This window comes from Fundulus heteroclitus, unplaced genomic scaffold (assembly GCF_011125445.2).
Source record: "Fundulus heteroclitus isolate FHET01 unplaced genomic scaffold, MU-UCD_Fhet_4.1 scaffold_64, whole genome shotgun sequence".
NCBI classification, from domain to species: Eukaryota; Metazoa; Chordata; class Actinopteri; order Cyprinodontiformes; family Fundulidae; genus Fundulus; species Fundulus heteroclitus.
In genome coordinates this window covers 1,148,222-1,166,110 of record NW_023397077.1, presented here as the reverse complement: position 1 = coordinate 1,166,110, position 17,889 = coordinate 1,148,222, and the positions used below count along the sequence as shown (strand labels likewise).

The 17,889-nt window shown below is 43.1% G+C and overlaps 1 protein-coding gene across 9 annotated transcripts in view; it reads left to right on the top strand.

Annotated features, from left to right (window-relative positions):
* syk (spleen tyrosine kinase) overlaps nucleotides 1-17,889 on the top strand; it is a 150,345-nt gene that overhangs the window by 121,199 nt on the left and 11,257 nt on the right. For all 9 annotated transcript variants that reach the window (XM_036133575.1, XM_036133574.1, XM_036133572.1 and 6 more), the window contains one exon: nucleotides 12,975-13,184. In XM_036133575.1, the coding sequence (XP_035989468.1) occupies nucleotides 12,975-13,184 (210 nt within the window). The remainder of the gene's footprint in view (nucleotides 1-12,974; nucleotides 13,185-17,889) is intronic.

Below are 17,889 nucleotides of genomic sequence, written 5' to 3'. Positions count from 1 at the left end.
GATCCCATCTTCACCCCATGTCACAGCTATATTTAGTTCCTGATTGGTGGCGAGACCAAAAACAAAAGTTCTGCTTTTTTAACTCCAACAACTGTCGCTGCGCATCCCTCGCTGTCACGAACCAGAGACAGAGGACCCAGTATTCAGCCAGACAAGAGAGGTTTTAAGCAAAAAACAGGATTTAATAATAAAACAGGGACAGGCAGACTCAATGATCAAAATGGCAGTCCAAACTCCGGTACACTAAAGGCAGTCCAAAATAGACAGAAGTACAGACAAGGATAAGGCAAACTCAGAATATCACAAGGCAGGTCCAGGTCAGAAAAACAGGTAAGCAATCATTCAGGGCAAGAAAATCAGGTTTAGGGATCAGGCTGGCTCAGAGTCAAAAAGGCAATCGGGTCGATATCAACAGGGCTATCAGAAATACAACGCTGGATAAGACTCACCAAGTGGCTCGAATTGATCTGGCAGATTGCAGAGGTTTGTGACAGGACTATATAGGGGAGTGAGCAGGTGAACAGGAGTGAAGACTAATTACTGACATGGGTGGAGCTTATCAGGAACAAGGAAGTGACTGGAAGAAAACTGACACTGATTGGATGGTGACTGGAGAAGAGGAGTGACTGGGTGTTGACTACGAGGTGAGCTGGCAGATAGCTGGCAGGTGAACTGAGTGACTGATTAAAGGCTGGATACAGAGAAGTAAACAGAGCAGGCCAAGTGAAGTGATAATAAACAAAATCAAACCACAATAAAATCCAAACTAGACCATAACCCAAAACAGAACCAAAACCTAACACTAAACAGAACACAAGCTATACCAGAAACCAAACAAGAAAGAACCCGAAACCAAAACTGAGCTTTAAAGCTGGAGAGTTTAACTAATAGATCAAAATAAACAAACAGTCAAAACAAAAACCCAGATCCTGACACTCAATTCGTGTCACTCTGGCTTTGCTTTAATCGCTAAAATCATGCAATTTGCATCGCCAGGACTGCCTCTGTGGGTTTGCGAGGCGTCGCTTTGAGTGACGTCACTTTGTATCATGTCATTTAGTGTCACGTCGTTTTGTGTCACGTCGCTCACATGTGGGACCTGTGCTAAGGGATATCATGTAAATCTCTCTTGGCCTGCCACATTCACCCTCAGTGTAAACACAGTGTGAGAAGCTAGATTAAAGGAGCTATTAATGTCATTATTTTAGATAGAAGGAACTAAAAATAGTAACAGTATCTTTTTAGATGGACTATGATTAAACGTCACACATTCTCTCTTTGTGTTGTTCTCCAATCTCTTGTTTACAAAGCCAGGTTGGCTGCCCACTCCCGGGCTATAAAATATGAGTACCATGTGTTGGTGAATGACAATACTGGAAAAAAATAGAAAAAAAATATTGCAAACGGCTGTTGTCCTCAATACTATATTTAGGACCTTGCTATGTCCTGTCCTCATTAGTGAAAAAAGGCACAGCACAACGAAATCAGCTCCAAAATATATGCTAGACAAACATCAACTGGAACATTTTTTAATAATCAAGACCAAAGTCTAAGCATTTATCTATAATTTAGGTTTCAACTAATTGAATAAGGCCTGTTTTAAGTTCCTATGCACACATTATTTTGTGTGCAAAGGAATGTGTGGCTGGAGCCTACGTCGCGACGCCCCTCCCCACCTGGGTCAGTCAGATCACCTTTCTTTGTTCCTCATCCCCAAATATGCACCTCTCATCAATCTTGTGAAGCCATCAGTGAAAACCATCAAGGTGTGGCCTGCAGGAGCAGATTCATCACTTCAGGAAAGGTTTCTACACACAGACTGGAGGATGTTTGCTTCTCAAGCCATCAGTGGTTCTCACAGAGACATTGACTGTTACGCCTCCTCTGTACTGGATTATATTAATACCACTATTGACAATGTTACAACCCAGAAGCAGATCACCACATACCCAAATCAGAAGCCATGGATGAACGAGAAGGTGTGACTCCTATTGAAGACACGCAACACTGCCTTCAGATCAGGAGATGCACAAGCATCTACAGCTCAGCCAGAGCAAATCTGAAAAGGAGCATCAAAGAGGGCAAGTACTGCTACAAGCTTAAGATACAGGGACACTTTTCCACGCTGACCCCCGACGCATGTGGCAGAGAATTGAGGCCATCAGTGACTATAAACCCACTCACTCCACCTCTGCAGCCACTGATGTCAACTTCCTGACTGAGCTGAATGACTTTTATGTTCGCTTTGAAAGAGACAACAGTGAACTTGCCACCAAGCTCAAATCCTCAGCCGACCACCCGCCAATCACTCTCTCCTCCACAGATGTCTGCAACGCACTGAGCAGAATCATCACGCACAAGGCAGCTGGACCAGATAACATCCCTGGACGCGTGCTAAGGGCATGTGCGGAGCAGCTCATTTTCAGCAGCTGTACCAACATGCTTCAAATGCACTTCCATTGTGCCAGTGCCAAAATACTCCAGCCCAAAGTGCCTTGACGACTACTGCCCTGTAGCACTCACACCAATCGTAATGAAGTGCTTTGAGCGGCTGGTCCTGGCACACCTAAAAGACTTGCTACCATTCACATTGGACTCACACCAGTTTGCATACCGCAGCAATAGGAGCACAGAGGATGCAGTTTCCATGGCACTGCACTCTGTGCTCACATATCTGGACAATAACAACACTTACGCTGTTTGTTGACTTTAGCTCGGCATTCAACACTGTCATCCCATCTAAGTTAATAGCCAAACTTCAATACCTGGGCATCAACACCTCCATGTGCAACTGGATTTTGGACTCTCTGACCAACAGACCCCAGAACGTCTAATCAGGCTCCAACTGCTCCACGTCCATCACACTCAACACTGGTGTACCACAGGGCTGTGTGCTAAGCCCGTTTCTCTACTCCCTCTTCACCCACGACTGCAAACCTGTGTACGCATCCAACTCCATCATCAAGTTTGCGGACAACACTACGGTGATTGGTCTCATCAGCAACAACAATGAGACAGCCTACAGGGAGGAGATCCAGCACCTGGCCACATGGTGCACTGACAATAACCAGCTCTTCAACACCATCAAAACGAAGGAACTCATCGTGGATTTCAGAAAAGATTCAAGAGGCACGCATGACACCATATACATCAATGGAATGGCTGTTGAGTGTGTCTCCAGTTTCAAGTTTCTGGGGACCCACATCTCAGCGGACATGTCCTGGTCAACCAACACCTCCTGCCTGGTCAAGAAGGCTCACCAGCGCCTCTTCTTCCTGAGGACACTGAGGAGAAACCAGCTATCCTCGACTATCCTGGTGAACTTCTACCGCTGCTCAATAGAAAGCATCCTGACCAACTGTGCAACAGTGTGGTATGGGAGCTGTACTGTTGCAGAGCGTAAGGCCCTGCAGCGGGTGGTGAAAGCCGCCCAGTACATCACTAGGACTCCACTACCCACCATTGACCACATCCAGAAGAAACACTGACTATATCGAGCTCGCAGCATCCTTAAGGACTCCTCTCACCCAGCCCACAGACTGTTTTCTCTCCTGCCCTCCGGCAGGCGTTTCAGGTGCCTCCGGACCAGTACCAGCAGACTAAAGAACAGCTTTTTACCCAGAGCTGTCTCTTTATTTAACTCTAACCCTCACTGATAGACTCTCCTCTCACTCCTCACACCTACCTCTATTTTGTTATTCTGTTATTTACAAGACTGTAATGTTCACCTGCACTCCTGAATGTTACTATTGTAACAACTGTTTACATGCATCCTGCATTACTATGACTGAATATTGATTTGCACTGCTGACTGTTTATTCACAGTACCAAATGTTTACATATACATTTGTAATACCGTACTTTAACTGTAATATGCAATTACCTTCCACTGCACTTTAATTTAAATAGCTTCTGTCCAAACTTTATTTATTCATTTTATAGTAATAGCTACCTGTATATTATGCTCACAATTCTGCTTATAGTAATAGCCATCTGTACATATATTCATAGTACATGTAAACTGTTATAATAACAATCATCTGTATATTATGCTATTGTACAATAGCATAATATACAGAAAACACTATTTATAGTAATATCCACCTGTATATTATATTCGGTACATATCCAGCAGTAAATTTAGTTCACAATACTAGTTATCTTTATATTATATTCATAGGACAAATCTGTCAGTAAAATTCTGTTTATAATAGTATTCATCTCTATATTTATTCAGTACATATCCATATCCTGTACTTATGGAACCATTGAATATCCTGCACTTGCTGCTATTGCACTTCTGCTTAGACCTAAACTGCATTTCGTTGCCTTGTACATGTACCTGTGTAATGACAATAAAGTTGAATCTAATCTAATCTAATCTAATCTAATCTAATCTAATCTAATCTAATCTAATCTAATTATTTTACATTAGGTAAGATAAGTCTGTTTACTAACAAGGTCAAATCCGTCTACTCTTCCCCCGCTCCGAAAAACCTCCTACTTGATTATCTGCTCACCATTTCTATGGATAAACATCCATTATCTCCATACCTTACAAATTCAAGAGTACCAGTAGGGGGCATTACAGGGCGGACTGGGCCTTTCACCATCAGAAAACACCATCTTCTCTTTAAGAGATCCCACTCTTGGCAAAACTGAGCCAGAAAACCCCGTATTGAATCAGAAAATTACCATTACCAAGTGTTATAGGGATCTTTGGTGCCAATCAAATCCTGATTCTTCCTATGTCAAAGCAAAAAGATTGCATAAACCCTACGTCTGGTGTGTGGGTCTGAAGCAGACCATTTCCACTCTTTATCATATAACCATAATGATCAACATGATTCAACATCCCAGTATAACTGTCATAACACATAAAAATTAAACAGGATCATGTAAGTCAGTGGAATAGGGCAGTTAAAATAAAACAGTAATATAATATGAAAAGAGTCCATCAAGAATGCAACGTTTAAAAAAGCGTTTGAGCCGTGGTCAGAGCACATGGCAAAAAATGTACTTGATCGTGCAGAAAGTTGTGGATTAGGATTCTTCTGGTGTCTCTCCTACGTATCAGGATAATTAATCATAGTTCTCTGGCGCCTTCTTCCACATCTTCGTCAGTCTTCTTCTTGTTCCCCTGCTTGTAAGAGATGATTCGACTGGATGGCAACGTGTGTTTGGTACTGGCTCGGGCAGCTCACTTTTCATTTCCCCTTAATAAGCTGCTCATTTAAGATGGCTCGGCAAAACACAAGGCTTCATATTCTGTTCTAAAACATAAACAAAAAGTACAATTAGTGTTCTTTTCAAGCTTCTCATGCATTCGTCATTTATTCCAAACTTCCTTCACACACTTTTACATTCCAGATATTCATGTTCACAATTACTTCGCTATTAGCTTAATATTCCTGCACTGCAGTCATTACATGCAAGTAATCTAAATGTCTAAATATATATTCAGCAGTTCTCAGTAATTCTTATTACAAATCATTCAAGGTGTGTCTTACCTTTCAATGTCTGACAGTTTAAAGTTCTCTGTAACATAATTTTATCATCTTGTCCATTCCATGAATGTTTCTACTCATTACTATGTGTCAAGGCTCATATTACTTCATTCAATGCACAGTTAGTCTCAATAAAGAATTATATTAAAAATCTTTATGTGGAAACTTTAGGTGAACCAGTTAGAAATACATGTGTTTTTTTTAAACCCAAACAGTTTGTTAAAGATGTACTATTCTGTAGATTTAAAAAAAATATATATTCTATTTTTAACCAGAAGCATTCCTACATATTTTTTCTTATTATTAAAAGCTCAGCTGAGTAAAAGCAAGTGGTTGCGCCTAATAGCTTTACATTGGTTCATATTCAGGAAGTGGGCATAGCCTAGGGAGGAGACAGGAAGTAGTTTTGTGAATCAGTTTAAGCTTGACCGTGCATCAAATCAAAGGACTTCTAAAGTGTACGCCGATTCTAACCCCTCTAATTACATATTTTAATAATCTCTCTTGGCCTCAACAGACAGTTTATCTACTCAACCTTGGACATTTTTTCTAACCTCCTGTTTGAATGGGTTGGAAACAAACCGTTAAACTTTAAACTCACCTGTGAACAGTAACCCATCATTACTCTTTAAAAACATCTCCCCCTGTTCATTTAACTGCTTCATACAGCTTTAGATAAATAGTCTGAGACTTTAAACCTGTTTCATACACTTAACATTTGTTTTCACACATAACACACACAATTTCATTTTCTGGTTCAGTCATTTATTAAGCATCCAGTTCTCAGCTTTCATGTTTTTAATTTAAAGGTATATAGCCACACTATATGCTTAAAAAACAAAAAACGTTTGATCATGATAAAAGAAGGTTTTATACACCAAGCCTCCACCCCGATAATGTCTTGATGGTCCTTTTTGTGGAGAAAAACAGCCCCAGTGCTGGGCGCGATTAGCAGATAAAAACAGATGTGCTGTCATCTAGCAACAGTATTGCAGAACCATCATAATGCCGGTTTGCTTAATTAATAAATCAAAATTAAATAATGCCGGACCGAGCCAGACCCTCTGCAATGCCTCGCAGTAAAGCGGCAGCTCAGTATGATCAAAGACCAACCATTATTAATTAAATAAAATGATCTAACAGCAATTTTAAGAGCCGCATACCAGAACATTTAGTCATGTCAGTTAACTAGGCGGTCATATCCGAGCAATCGGCAGGTTTAGCATCTGCTTCAGCGAACACCATCGTTCACACTGTATTCCCAAAATAACAACTAATATGCCAGCAGAACGAGATAATCTTTCATAACAACTTTGTATACAGCCAGAGTAAGCTACTGACGTATAAATGAATAAAAACGGCAAATAATGTGGCTATGCACCTTTAAACCCTGCAAAAGGAAGAAAAATTAACCAGACACTAATCAGAGAGAGAGATTCTCTTCTACAATTTAAATTGATCTACTACTACTACTACTACTACTACTACTACTACTACTACTACTACTACTACTACTACTATTATTATTATTATTATTACTGTTATTATTATTATTTCTACAGTTCTTCTGAAGTTAGGCCACAGTCTTCGTGAAATTAACTAGTGATCCTTAATTTCTTATATTATGTTTGTGTAATTGCTCCTATACCTTTATATTGATCACCTGTGTTTAAAACCTCAGCATTAATTTTGTGCCTATTTTAATTTTCTGTACAGCCTTAGTATCTGCAGTTTAATCGGTGGATCTTGTATGAATGCGTATGTGTGTCCACATGTCTGGACCTGTGTATTTGGATCTTTGTGTTTTATGCGTGGACCTGGTCAGGACAAAGAAGGTTTTTCTCTGGTGCTTCTTCTTTTGGCAACCCCAGCAAACCCACAAAGTGTTTACAGTCCATGTTGGGTTTGAGTTAATCCATGTGGGATCACCTCGTCATCTCCTGTGTCCCACCTGGTCCCAAGTGCCTCGGCCATTGAAACACCTTCACCACTTGTGATAAGTTCATAACAGTTTCAAACCATCTGAAGTGAATGCTGAAGGTGTGTTTGCCGAACTCATCATTGTTTTTGTCGCTGACAAGTCAGCTTCAGAGGTCTGTTGAAGGTTCTCCAACGCCTCTGTTAGCCTTGTGTTTTTCTGTCCATTTTCAGTGTTCCTTTTGTGGCCTCTCCATGTCTGCATTCTGGACAGCTGCAGACTGTCCTTCCAGGAAGAGCAATGTCCATCAACCACCATTCTCCAGTTCTCGCCTCTGAAAGCAGAATGCGATCTGCCAGCATCTTTGCCAAAGGAAGTCTTTGAAATATCAGATGGTCTAATACAGTGGTTCCCAAACTTTTTTAGCCATGCACCCTCTTCTGTGTCCCAACTGGGCTGACACACCCCTAATCCTCAAAAAACAAAACAAAATAAACAAAAAACAAAACACAAATGCAACAAGCTTTTTTATAGCCATATTAAAGAAGGTATGTCCATGACCAGCACACACATAACAAAAAAGAAAGAAAGAAAGGGCTGTTGCAATAACACAACCAAGCTCTGTGTGTGAGCATAGTCAAGAAACTGCATCTACGACCAATTTTCCCACCAGCAGCAGCGATGTGACCATGTCAATGCTTGTCGCCGGTTCAAAGTCACAGCACCATGGACAGCGCTGTTTGTGTGTGAAGGTGCTGCGTGATCAATAGAGAGACCGAGTCACTCAGTTTAATCTTGTAAATAAAACTTTTGGCCCAAATTCAATTTCCTTCTGCTGACGATGTGAAGTGAGGAGAGAGATATTTTCTAAATCCCACTTGTTTTCTTCTCCCGGATCCATTGCAGTTCTCTCATCTGTTGCCTCCGATTCCTCACTCTCTCTTGGATGATTTCTCTTGATTTCTTTCTGGACCTTTTTATCAAGTTAATTCACGGCTAGTATTGCATTCCAATATATGCACCTTTCCAAATCTCCGTTGGTCTTAGATAAAACTTTTAAGTGAACCAATTTACAGTTTACACTTTCCTACATAGTTATTTATCAGTTCAAGCAACAATTTTCTGTAAGTTTATGAACATCTTGTGCTTTTTGCAAAGATTGTAGTTTTCCCCCAGGAATTTAGCACATTGACAACACTGTCTAAACCAACGCTTAGAGTCAATCTTTGAGCTATACAGATACATACATTTTTTTTAAATTTAAACCTTTAGATCTGAAGCTTCCACCATTTTGCTAAAGCCGGAATCTCTGAGAATCTAGAACATTGTTTGTCCCTTCATGCTTAACAGACCTCAACTCTATAAATAAAACACAAAAACGTGATTATCATTATACTCAACTTCAATTATTCTGGAATGAAAATCCTACCTAAAAAAAGGGAACTTAAACCTTTAAGCGTATTTACAATCTAAGGGTGTACATATTATATGAGCAGGCTACTTTTAATTGATCTGATTGCAGACACTCCAGGTGTCCTTTAATATTTCTTAATAAGAGTTTCCTTTGACCCCTTGTGAAAATCATCAAGTCAGATATTGAGCAGAACACACCGACCCAGCTGGTTAATCTCCTTAAATGTTTATATGATGGTCAGATTTGTTTTATCATATCTTTTTGACCTTAGCAGACTTACTGTCCCCCTGGAAATCTTTCAAGGTTCGCCTCAGCTTGGCATACATTTATGGCTTTAATGAAATTAACAAGGCCTTCAGATATCCTGAAGCCCATCTAATGTCCTCTTTTAGCTGTATTAAAATTGTGTCAAAAAGCTTCCCTCAAAAAACTATTCATATTTAATTCAATTTCATACATTTTTCATAACAAATTCTGTATTTTAATTAGGCTCTCCTACTATCTAAAAACTCCCCCTGGATGTTATGGCGGAATGGCACAGAACTACCCCCCCCCCCCCCCCCCCCGCAAACGTCTGTGGATGCTTTAAGCTGGGGCTTGAGTGATAAAGACTTTCCAACGTATCAAGGACACTTGCCTTGATACTCCATACAACAAGCACACACTACTGACTGAAATTTATCTCATGAACTTACACGCGACTGGTCTCCAATGTTAACCCTATGCTTATATGTGTCTCGTCTTATTTGTGCTTCTCATGCCGAGGTTTTTGATATCTCAAACAGTATTCTGTATTAGGATAAAGTTTGGTTTTTCCACCCACCTTCCTTTTGTTGCCCCTATCTTTCCACAGAGTAATGGCAGCGCCCTGTGGGCACCGTATAAGCGGTGTCCTTGGCAGCAAGGCCGCAGTAAATCGTCTCCCCCTGAAATGTTTGTGATGTATGTGATGGCGGTAGTACTGAAACAGTAATTTCCCTCTGGGATTATTAAAGTATTTCTCATTCTGATTTTGATTAAAGTTAAACTATTTAATTTCACCTGTTTCACCTGTGATTTTGACACATTTGTCAAAATCAAAAGACAATGAGCCTTGCTCTTAATTTCTCAAAACTTGTTAATCATATCATGTATTGCTTCTCAAAGTCTATTTTATGACTCCCTTTAAACGAACCGGTTTGTGATGAATCATTATTGTTACAAGCATTTTACTGTTCGCTGTTATTTTTCGTTTTACCTAAGGGTAAAATCAGTGATATAATCTCAGCTTTGTATCACTTTGCTATTTTATTTCTAATAATATTCGATGATTACAGTATAACAACCACCAATCTGGTATTTCTACAGTTAACAGTGTGTCTTTTATCTATTTTTAATTATATCCCATGTGCAATTTTATACTGAAATACTGAGTTTTTACCTAAATCAACACAGCATCAATGCGTCAGAAGCTTAATTTGTCTTACAGTAAATCAACTCAACCCTTATTTACTGCTTATCCTCGGTTCCAATTATTTTAGATTAACCTGAATTATTTTTGGGTCAAGTTATGTTAACCTTTCTATTTATTTAATTTGGGACAGATATTCAATGCAAAAATGCCAAACTTTATTTTTAAAAAGTCTATCTCTTTTTTCAAATTTTTAACAAAAAAATATTTGCCAGTCGATCTGCGAAATGTATTTGGATTCAGAGCTGCAGTTCTATTGACACAAATTAACATTTTCGAATCCATAACATTCAACCTAATTACTTCGTACAAAAGAGAGGTTTAGTCACACATTCACAAATAGAAGGTTTTTCTCTGGTGCTTTTTAAAATATATAAAAAAAACAAAAAAAAACTTGTAACACAAACGCAGGGCTAGTTTTTCCTCACTCTCCTTTTACACAAATCTGTGATCTTTTATTTATGAAAGGATCCATTTCTTTCACTTGGAAACTGTTCCTTTTTAACAACTTTACGTCAATTTCCATTGTAAATTCAAGTTTACCCACCGAGGCTATAAGGAAGTGTTCATCAAAACGTGTCCCCCCGCAACGCTGCACCTCTTTTATTTCCACTACATCACATAATCCGGGGAGTCGTGGCCGAGTGGTTAGAGCAGCGCGCTTTCACTCAGAGAAGGTTGCAAGTACCCGGTTCGATCCCCGGTCCCAGTACTCTGGGTCCCTGAGCAAGACCCTTAACCCCTGATTGCTCCCCAGGCGCCGCACAGTGGCAGCCCACTGCTACCCAAGGGGATGGGTTAAGATGTGAGATCAATAAAGTTCAATTATTTTTATTATTAATCATTACTTTGCCCTATTTAGATTTCTATTAGTTTCCGTTTTATACTCTTTACTGGCCAGTTTCGTCTCTCTTCTCTTGTTTTTTGTTGTTTTCATTTTTTCTTTCACATATAATCGAGTTTAAGTGCCTTTTAGGTCTCTTTAACAGAGATTTTGGAGCCACTGAAACCATAAAGCCTTGGTTGAAGCTTTTACAACTGCTTAAGGCGATCGATGGGGTTTAAACCATAAACTGAGATTGGCATGCCTCTAGTATTAACTGACTCCGCCAGATGGATTTGCTCCGCATATCCATCTGGAAACCTTCCGTTGAAGTAATTTTGGGAAGGGGCGAAAATACTGGTTAGCTGATTGGCCTATGTTGGTGATAGACGGGCCAAATAAACCAATCAGATCAACGAAGCATATGATGTACTCGTCAACATGCTTCGTCGTCGCTCTGTTACGAGCGACGACGAAAACACAACCACAAGCCAAGCTACTCTTGCTGCTGCAGGTAAAGGCTCGTTAGCTCAGCAAAGAAATACTCTGTAATTCCGATAAAACTTGCTCGATAGCCACGCTAACGCTAGTTTCGTCGGCTGAAGCCGCCATGTTCTTTAGACTGAACTGTCGCGCTTCTCGTTGCGTCACACCTCAACCCGCCTCAAAGCCAACGCTGATTGGACGTTCGTTTGGTGAACGTCTCCAAATTTTCTTTACCAGAAAGTAGCCAGACTGATCTGCGAGTGAAACCTTGAAAGCTCGCGAGATCAGGATGGTCTCACGAGGCTACCTCTGGTAACAAATCGGTAGCTTTTATGCTATATTAAAAAGAGAAACATTATAATTCCTCTGTACCATATTCTTTGTACATTTTTTTTAATTTTTATTCAATATTTTTCCTGTCATTTATTTATCCTCAGTAAAATTATGTTCCTATGTTATCTATATATTGATAATTGTTCAAGAAGTTTATGTGCTAATTTTCTTCACTTTTTGGGTGGTGGATCAGCCAATCAGCTCTGTCATTACTCCTAACATTTTTTCACTTGAGGAGATCTTTTAAGACTGGAGGTGTTTTGTGAATAACGTATATCTCATCGAGGTAACATTTTAAGTACATTTTTAGAATGTGGGAAATTTAAGATTTTTCCTAAAATGACGTCTCTTCTTTAAGAACATGGGCACAGTTTTTCTCCTTCATGGAAGACCCTGTGATCTATTTCCAACACAACAGTGGCGTACATCATCCCATTATATTTTTAGGCTATATCCTAAAAATATAGCCTTACATTTATGTTTCATTTTTACTATACTTTAAAAATCACAGACTGACACTCGAAGATGTGTGAAATGATATAGGTAAAATGGGTTTATATTAGCTGTGCCATTCTCATAGAAAAAAATAACCACATGTAACAAAGTAGTTGATGGAGCATGTCTGTTCCATTCAAATGTTAAAATTGGTAAATGGTCAACAATCCTGCACGGTGGTTATGGCTTTAATAAATATCTCAGAACATAAATGCTAAAAAATATTTGATGTAAAATTTCCTCTAACTTTCTGTGTTGCCATGAAGATGCTGAAATTGGAAGTCTGTGTGTCCCTCTATTAAATATTTCCACTAAGATTTGCATATTTCATTAATATATTTGAAGCCAACCTAGCTGATATACATCCAAAGCACCTTATTGCTCATTGACAATGGGTGTCTTGGTGTCGATATAGTTTACTGTTTTGCATAGCTAAATATGGTAGAATGGATTTTTCTCTGTGTTTGGTGTTTAAAATCAACCATTTGCTCCTCCTCTTCTGGTGAAGTAACACAAAACATTCTAATGCTTACCTTTCTTTGTATTAGAACGGAGAAACCAGTTGCTGTTAAAATTCTGAAGAATGATGATAACAACCCATCAGTACGTGAAGAAATGTTGCGAGAGGCAAATGTAATGCAGCAGCTGGACAATCCTTACATCGTTCGGATGATTGGCATCTGTGAGGCAGAAAATCTCATGCTTGTCATGGAATTGGCTGAATTGGGACCACTGAACAAGTTTCTCCAGAAAAACAGGTTTGTAATCAACAGGGCAAATTCTTCTGTTTTATGCATTTTATCAGTTATACTGTTTATTCTGGGTATTAAATAAAAATACAGACCAGTTTTCTTTGAACTGTAGGTTATAACAGTTCTGGGGTCTCATTTATAAAGCTTGGGTACACACACAAATGGGGCCTGAAACTTGTGTAGGTCACTTTCCATGCAAAAGATGGGACATATAAAAATAAACTCCGCCCCATGCCTGCACTCATTTTGGAGACAGGGGGAATTGGTGACCCAGATGGTAAAGTGGTAAATTGCGGCTAGACTTCATGATGATTCCTCTGAGACATTCAATTTCACTCCATATGAAACTTTAATTATAGATTGACTTTATCATAACCATCCAAACCAGCAGTGTTTGCTTTCGAAAAAATAATAATGAAAAATGCCCATGAGCCACTGCTGGGTAGCAGTAGAGGGCGGGGACCTTGGCGTTCCGATCCTCGGCTGCAGAAGCTGGCTCTTGGGACATGGAATGCCACCTCTCTGGTGGGGAAGGAGCCTGATCTCGTGCGCGAAGTTGAGAGGTTCCAACTAGAGATAGTCGGGCTCACCTTGACGCACCGCTCTGGCTCTGGAACCAGTCTCCTCGAGAGGGGCTGGACATTCTTCCACTCTGGAGTTGCCCATGGTGAGAGGCGCCGAGCTGGGGTGGGCATACTTGTTGCCCCTCATCTCGGTGCCTGCACGTTGGGGTTCTCCCCAGTGAACGAGAGGGTGGCCTCCCTCCGCATTCGTGTGGGGGGATGGGTTCTGACTGTTTGCGCTTATGTGCCAAACAGCAGTTCAGATTACCCACCCTTTTTGGAGTCCTTGGAAGGGGTACTGGAGAGTGCCCCTCCTGGGGCCTCCTTCGTTTTGCACGGGGACTTCAACGCTCACGTGGGCAATGACAGTGGGACCTGGAGGGGCGTGGTTGGGAGGAATGGCCCACCTGATCTGAACTCGAATGGTGTTCTGTTGTTGGACTTCTGTGCTCGTCATGGATTGTCCATCACGAACACCATGTTCAAGCATAAGGGTGTCCACATGTGCTTTTGGCACCAGGACTCCCTAGGTCGCAGTTCAATGATCGACTTTGTTGTCGTTCCATCTGATCTGCGGCTGCATGTCTTGGTGAAGAGAGGGGGGGAGCTCTCCACCGAACATCACCTGGTGGTGAGTTGGCTCCGATGGTGGGGGAGGAAGCCGGTCAGACCTGGCAGGCCTAAACGTATTGTGAGGGTTTGCTGGGAACGTCTGGCGGAGTCCCCTGTGAGATGGAGCTTTAACTCCCACCTCCGGGAGAACTTTGAACACGTCCCGAGGGAGGCGGAGGATATTGAGTCTGAATGGACCATGTTCCATGCCTCTGTTGTTGAGGCGACTAGTCTGAGCTGTGGCCGCAAGGTTGTCGGTGCATGCTGCGGCGGCAACCCTCGAACACGCTGGTGGACAACAGCGGTGAGGGAAGCTGTCAAGCTGAAGAAGGAGTTCTATCGGGCTTTATTGGCCTGTGGCACTCCGGAAGCAGCTAATGCGTACCGGCAGTCAAAGCGGCAGGCGGCTCGGCTGGTCGGCGAGGCAAAAACTCAGGCGTGGGAAGAGTTCAGAGAGGCCATGGAGAAAGACTTCCGTACGGCTTTGAAGCAATTCTGGTCCACTATCCGGCGTCTCAGGAGGGGGAAGCAGTGCGGTACCAACACTGTTTATAGTGGGGGTGGTGTGCTGCTTACCTCGACTCGGGACGTCGTGCGTCGGTGGGCGGAATACTTCGAAGACCTCCTTAATCCCACCAACACGTCTTCCATTGCGGAAGCAGAGCTTGGGGACTCTGTGTCGGGTTCTCCCATCTCTGGTGCTGAGGTTGCTGAGGTTGTTAAAAAGCTCCTCAGTGGCAAGGATCCAGGGGTGGATGACATTCGCCCTGAGTACCTTAAGGCTCTGGATGTTGTGGGGCTGTGTTGGTTAACGCGGCTCTGCAGCTTTGCGTGGACATCGGGGGCAGTTCCCCTGGATTGGCAGACTGGGGTGGTGGTCTCCCTATTTAAAAAGGGGGACCGGAGAGTGTGTTCAGACTATAGAGGAATCACACTCTTAAGCCTCCCTGGTAAGGTCTATTTGGGGGTTCTGGAAAGGAGGGTCCGTCGGATAGTCGAATCTCGGATTCAACTAGTGGAACCTGGCCGTGGTTCCACGGCTAGGTTTTCGTCCTGGCCATGGAACACTGGACCAGCTCTACACCCTCAGCAGGATTCTGGAGGGGGCATGGGAGTTTGCCCAACCAGTCTACATGTGCTTTGTGGATCTGGAGAAGGCATTCGACCATGTCCCCCGAGGGATCCTGTGGGGGGTACTCCGGGAGTATGGAGTACTGGGCCCTTTAATAAGGGCTGTCAGGTCTCTGTACGACCGGTGTCAGAGTCTGGTCCGCATTGCCGGCAGTAAATCTGACTCGTTTCCGGTGAGAGTTGGACTCCGCCAAGGTTGCCCTTTGTCACCGATTCTGTTCATAACTTTTATGGACAGAATTTCTAGGCGTAGCCAAGGTGTTGAGGGGATCCGTTTTGGTGGCCTTAGGATTACGTCTCTGCTATTCGCAGATGACGTGGTCCTATTGGCTTCATCAAGGCGTGATCTACAGCTCTCATTGGAGTGGTTCGCAGCCGACTGCGAAGCGGCCGGGATGAGTATCAGTGCCTCCAAATCCGAGACCATGGTCTTGAACCGGAAAAGGGTGGAGTGCCTTCTCCGGGATGTGCTGCCCCTAGTGGAGGAGTTCAAGTATCTTGGGGTGTTGTTCACGAATGAGGGGAAGATGGAGCGGGAGGTCGACAGGCGGATTGGTGCGGCGTCTGCTGTGAAGCGGGCGCTGTACCGATCCGTTGTGGTGAAGAGATTTACCAGTCGATCTACGTTCCTACCCTCATCTATGGTCACGAACTTTGGGTCGTGACCGAAAGAACGAGATCCCGGATACAAGCGGCTGAAATGAGTTTTCTCCGTAGTTTGTCTGGGCTCTCCCTTAGAGATAGGGGGAGGACTCAGAGTAGAGTCGCTGCTCCTCCACGTCGAGAGGAGCCAGTTGAGGTGGCTCGGGCATCTGGTTAGGATGCCTCCTGGATGCCTCCCTGGTGAGGTGTTCCGGGCACGTCCCACCGGGAGGAGGCCCAGGGGAAGACCCAGGACACGCTGGAGGGACTACGTCTCCCGGCTGACCTGGGAACGCCTTGGGATTCCTCCTGAGGAGCTGGCCCAAGTGGCTGGGGAGAGGGACGTCTGGGCCTCCCTACTGAAGCTGCTACCCCCGTGACCCGACCCCAGATAAGCGGAAGAAAACGGACGGACGGACGGCCCATGAGCCAATCTTCTGTCAGTCTGCCCTAGTGCAGCTGTGGCTACTGTCATAGCTCACCACCATCAGGGTGTGAATGTGTGTGTTTATGGGCGAATGACTGACTGTATTGCCGGATAAAGCACTGTACAAAAAAAAGCCATTTACCATTTAAATAAAAGTTCTCCCTGATACAAAGTCCTCACAACATTTTATCAGTGCTTTCTCCTCCACATTCTACTCCAAGGTTGCCGCGTACCACAGATTAACAGATACATTTATGTCCTTCTCCGATCTTCCTCCTTCTTCTCCTCTCTCTCTTTTCCTACTCCTCTCTCCCTCTCTCTGTACTCCTCCTCTCCCTTCGTCCCACTCCTCTCGCCTACTGCTCCCTCTGTCCTCCTACTCCTCTCTCTCCTTCTACTCTCTCTCCTCCTCTCTCTCTCTTCTCTCTCTCCTTCTCCAACTCCTCTCTAATCCTATTTCTCTTCTCTGAGACTCCTAGTACTATCTCTCTTTTCCTCCTCTCTCTACCCCTCCTCTCTTTCTTCTCCTCCTCTCTCTTTCTTCTCCTCTTCTTTTGTCCTCTCTCTCCTCCTATCTCTCTTCCCCTCCTCTGTTTTTTCTCCTCCTCTCTCCTCCTCATCCTCTCTCTCCTCCTCCTACCCCTCTTTCTATTCTCCTTCTCTCTCTTCTCTTCCCTCTCTCATACTCCTCCTTTTCTCTACTCTTCACTCTCTTCTTCTTCTCCTCTCTCTTCTCCTCCCCTACTCCTCCCCCATTCTACTTCTGTCTCTTTTACACCTCCCCTCTCTCCCTCTCCTCTCTCTCTTCTCTCTCTCCTCCTATTCCCCTCTCTCTTCTCCTCTCTCTCCTCCTACTCCTTTCTTTCATCTCCTTCTACTACTCGTCTATTCTTATTCCTGTCCTCCTCCTCTCTCCTGATCTCTCTCCCCTACTCCTCTCTCCATTCTACTTAGGTCTCTCTTACTCCTCCCATCTCTCCTTCTCCTCTCTCTCTTCTCCCCTCTCCTCCTCTCTCCTGCTCCTCCTCCTCTCTCTCCTGCTCCTCCTCCTCTCTCTCCTCTCCCTCTCTCTCACTCCTCCTCACACTCTCATCCTATTCCTCTCTCTGCTCCTACTCTCTCTTCTCTCTCTCCTTCTACTACTCCTTTCTCTTCTCCTGTCTCTCCTCCTCCTCGCTCTTGCGCCTCCTCTTCCTACTCCTCTCTCTCTCTTGTCCTCCTCTCTCTTGTGACAATAGACCAGTTCATTGTTATTGTTTTGATGCGGGTTTTTCGCGCATGCGCGCCGGACTGGTAGGCAAGAGGCGAACACAATGGCGGACGCAAACAAAGGAAA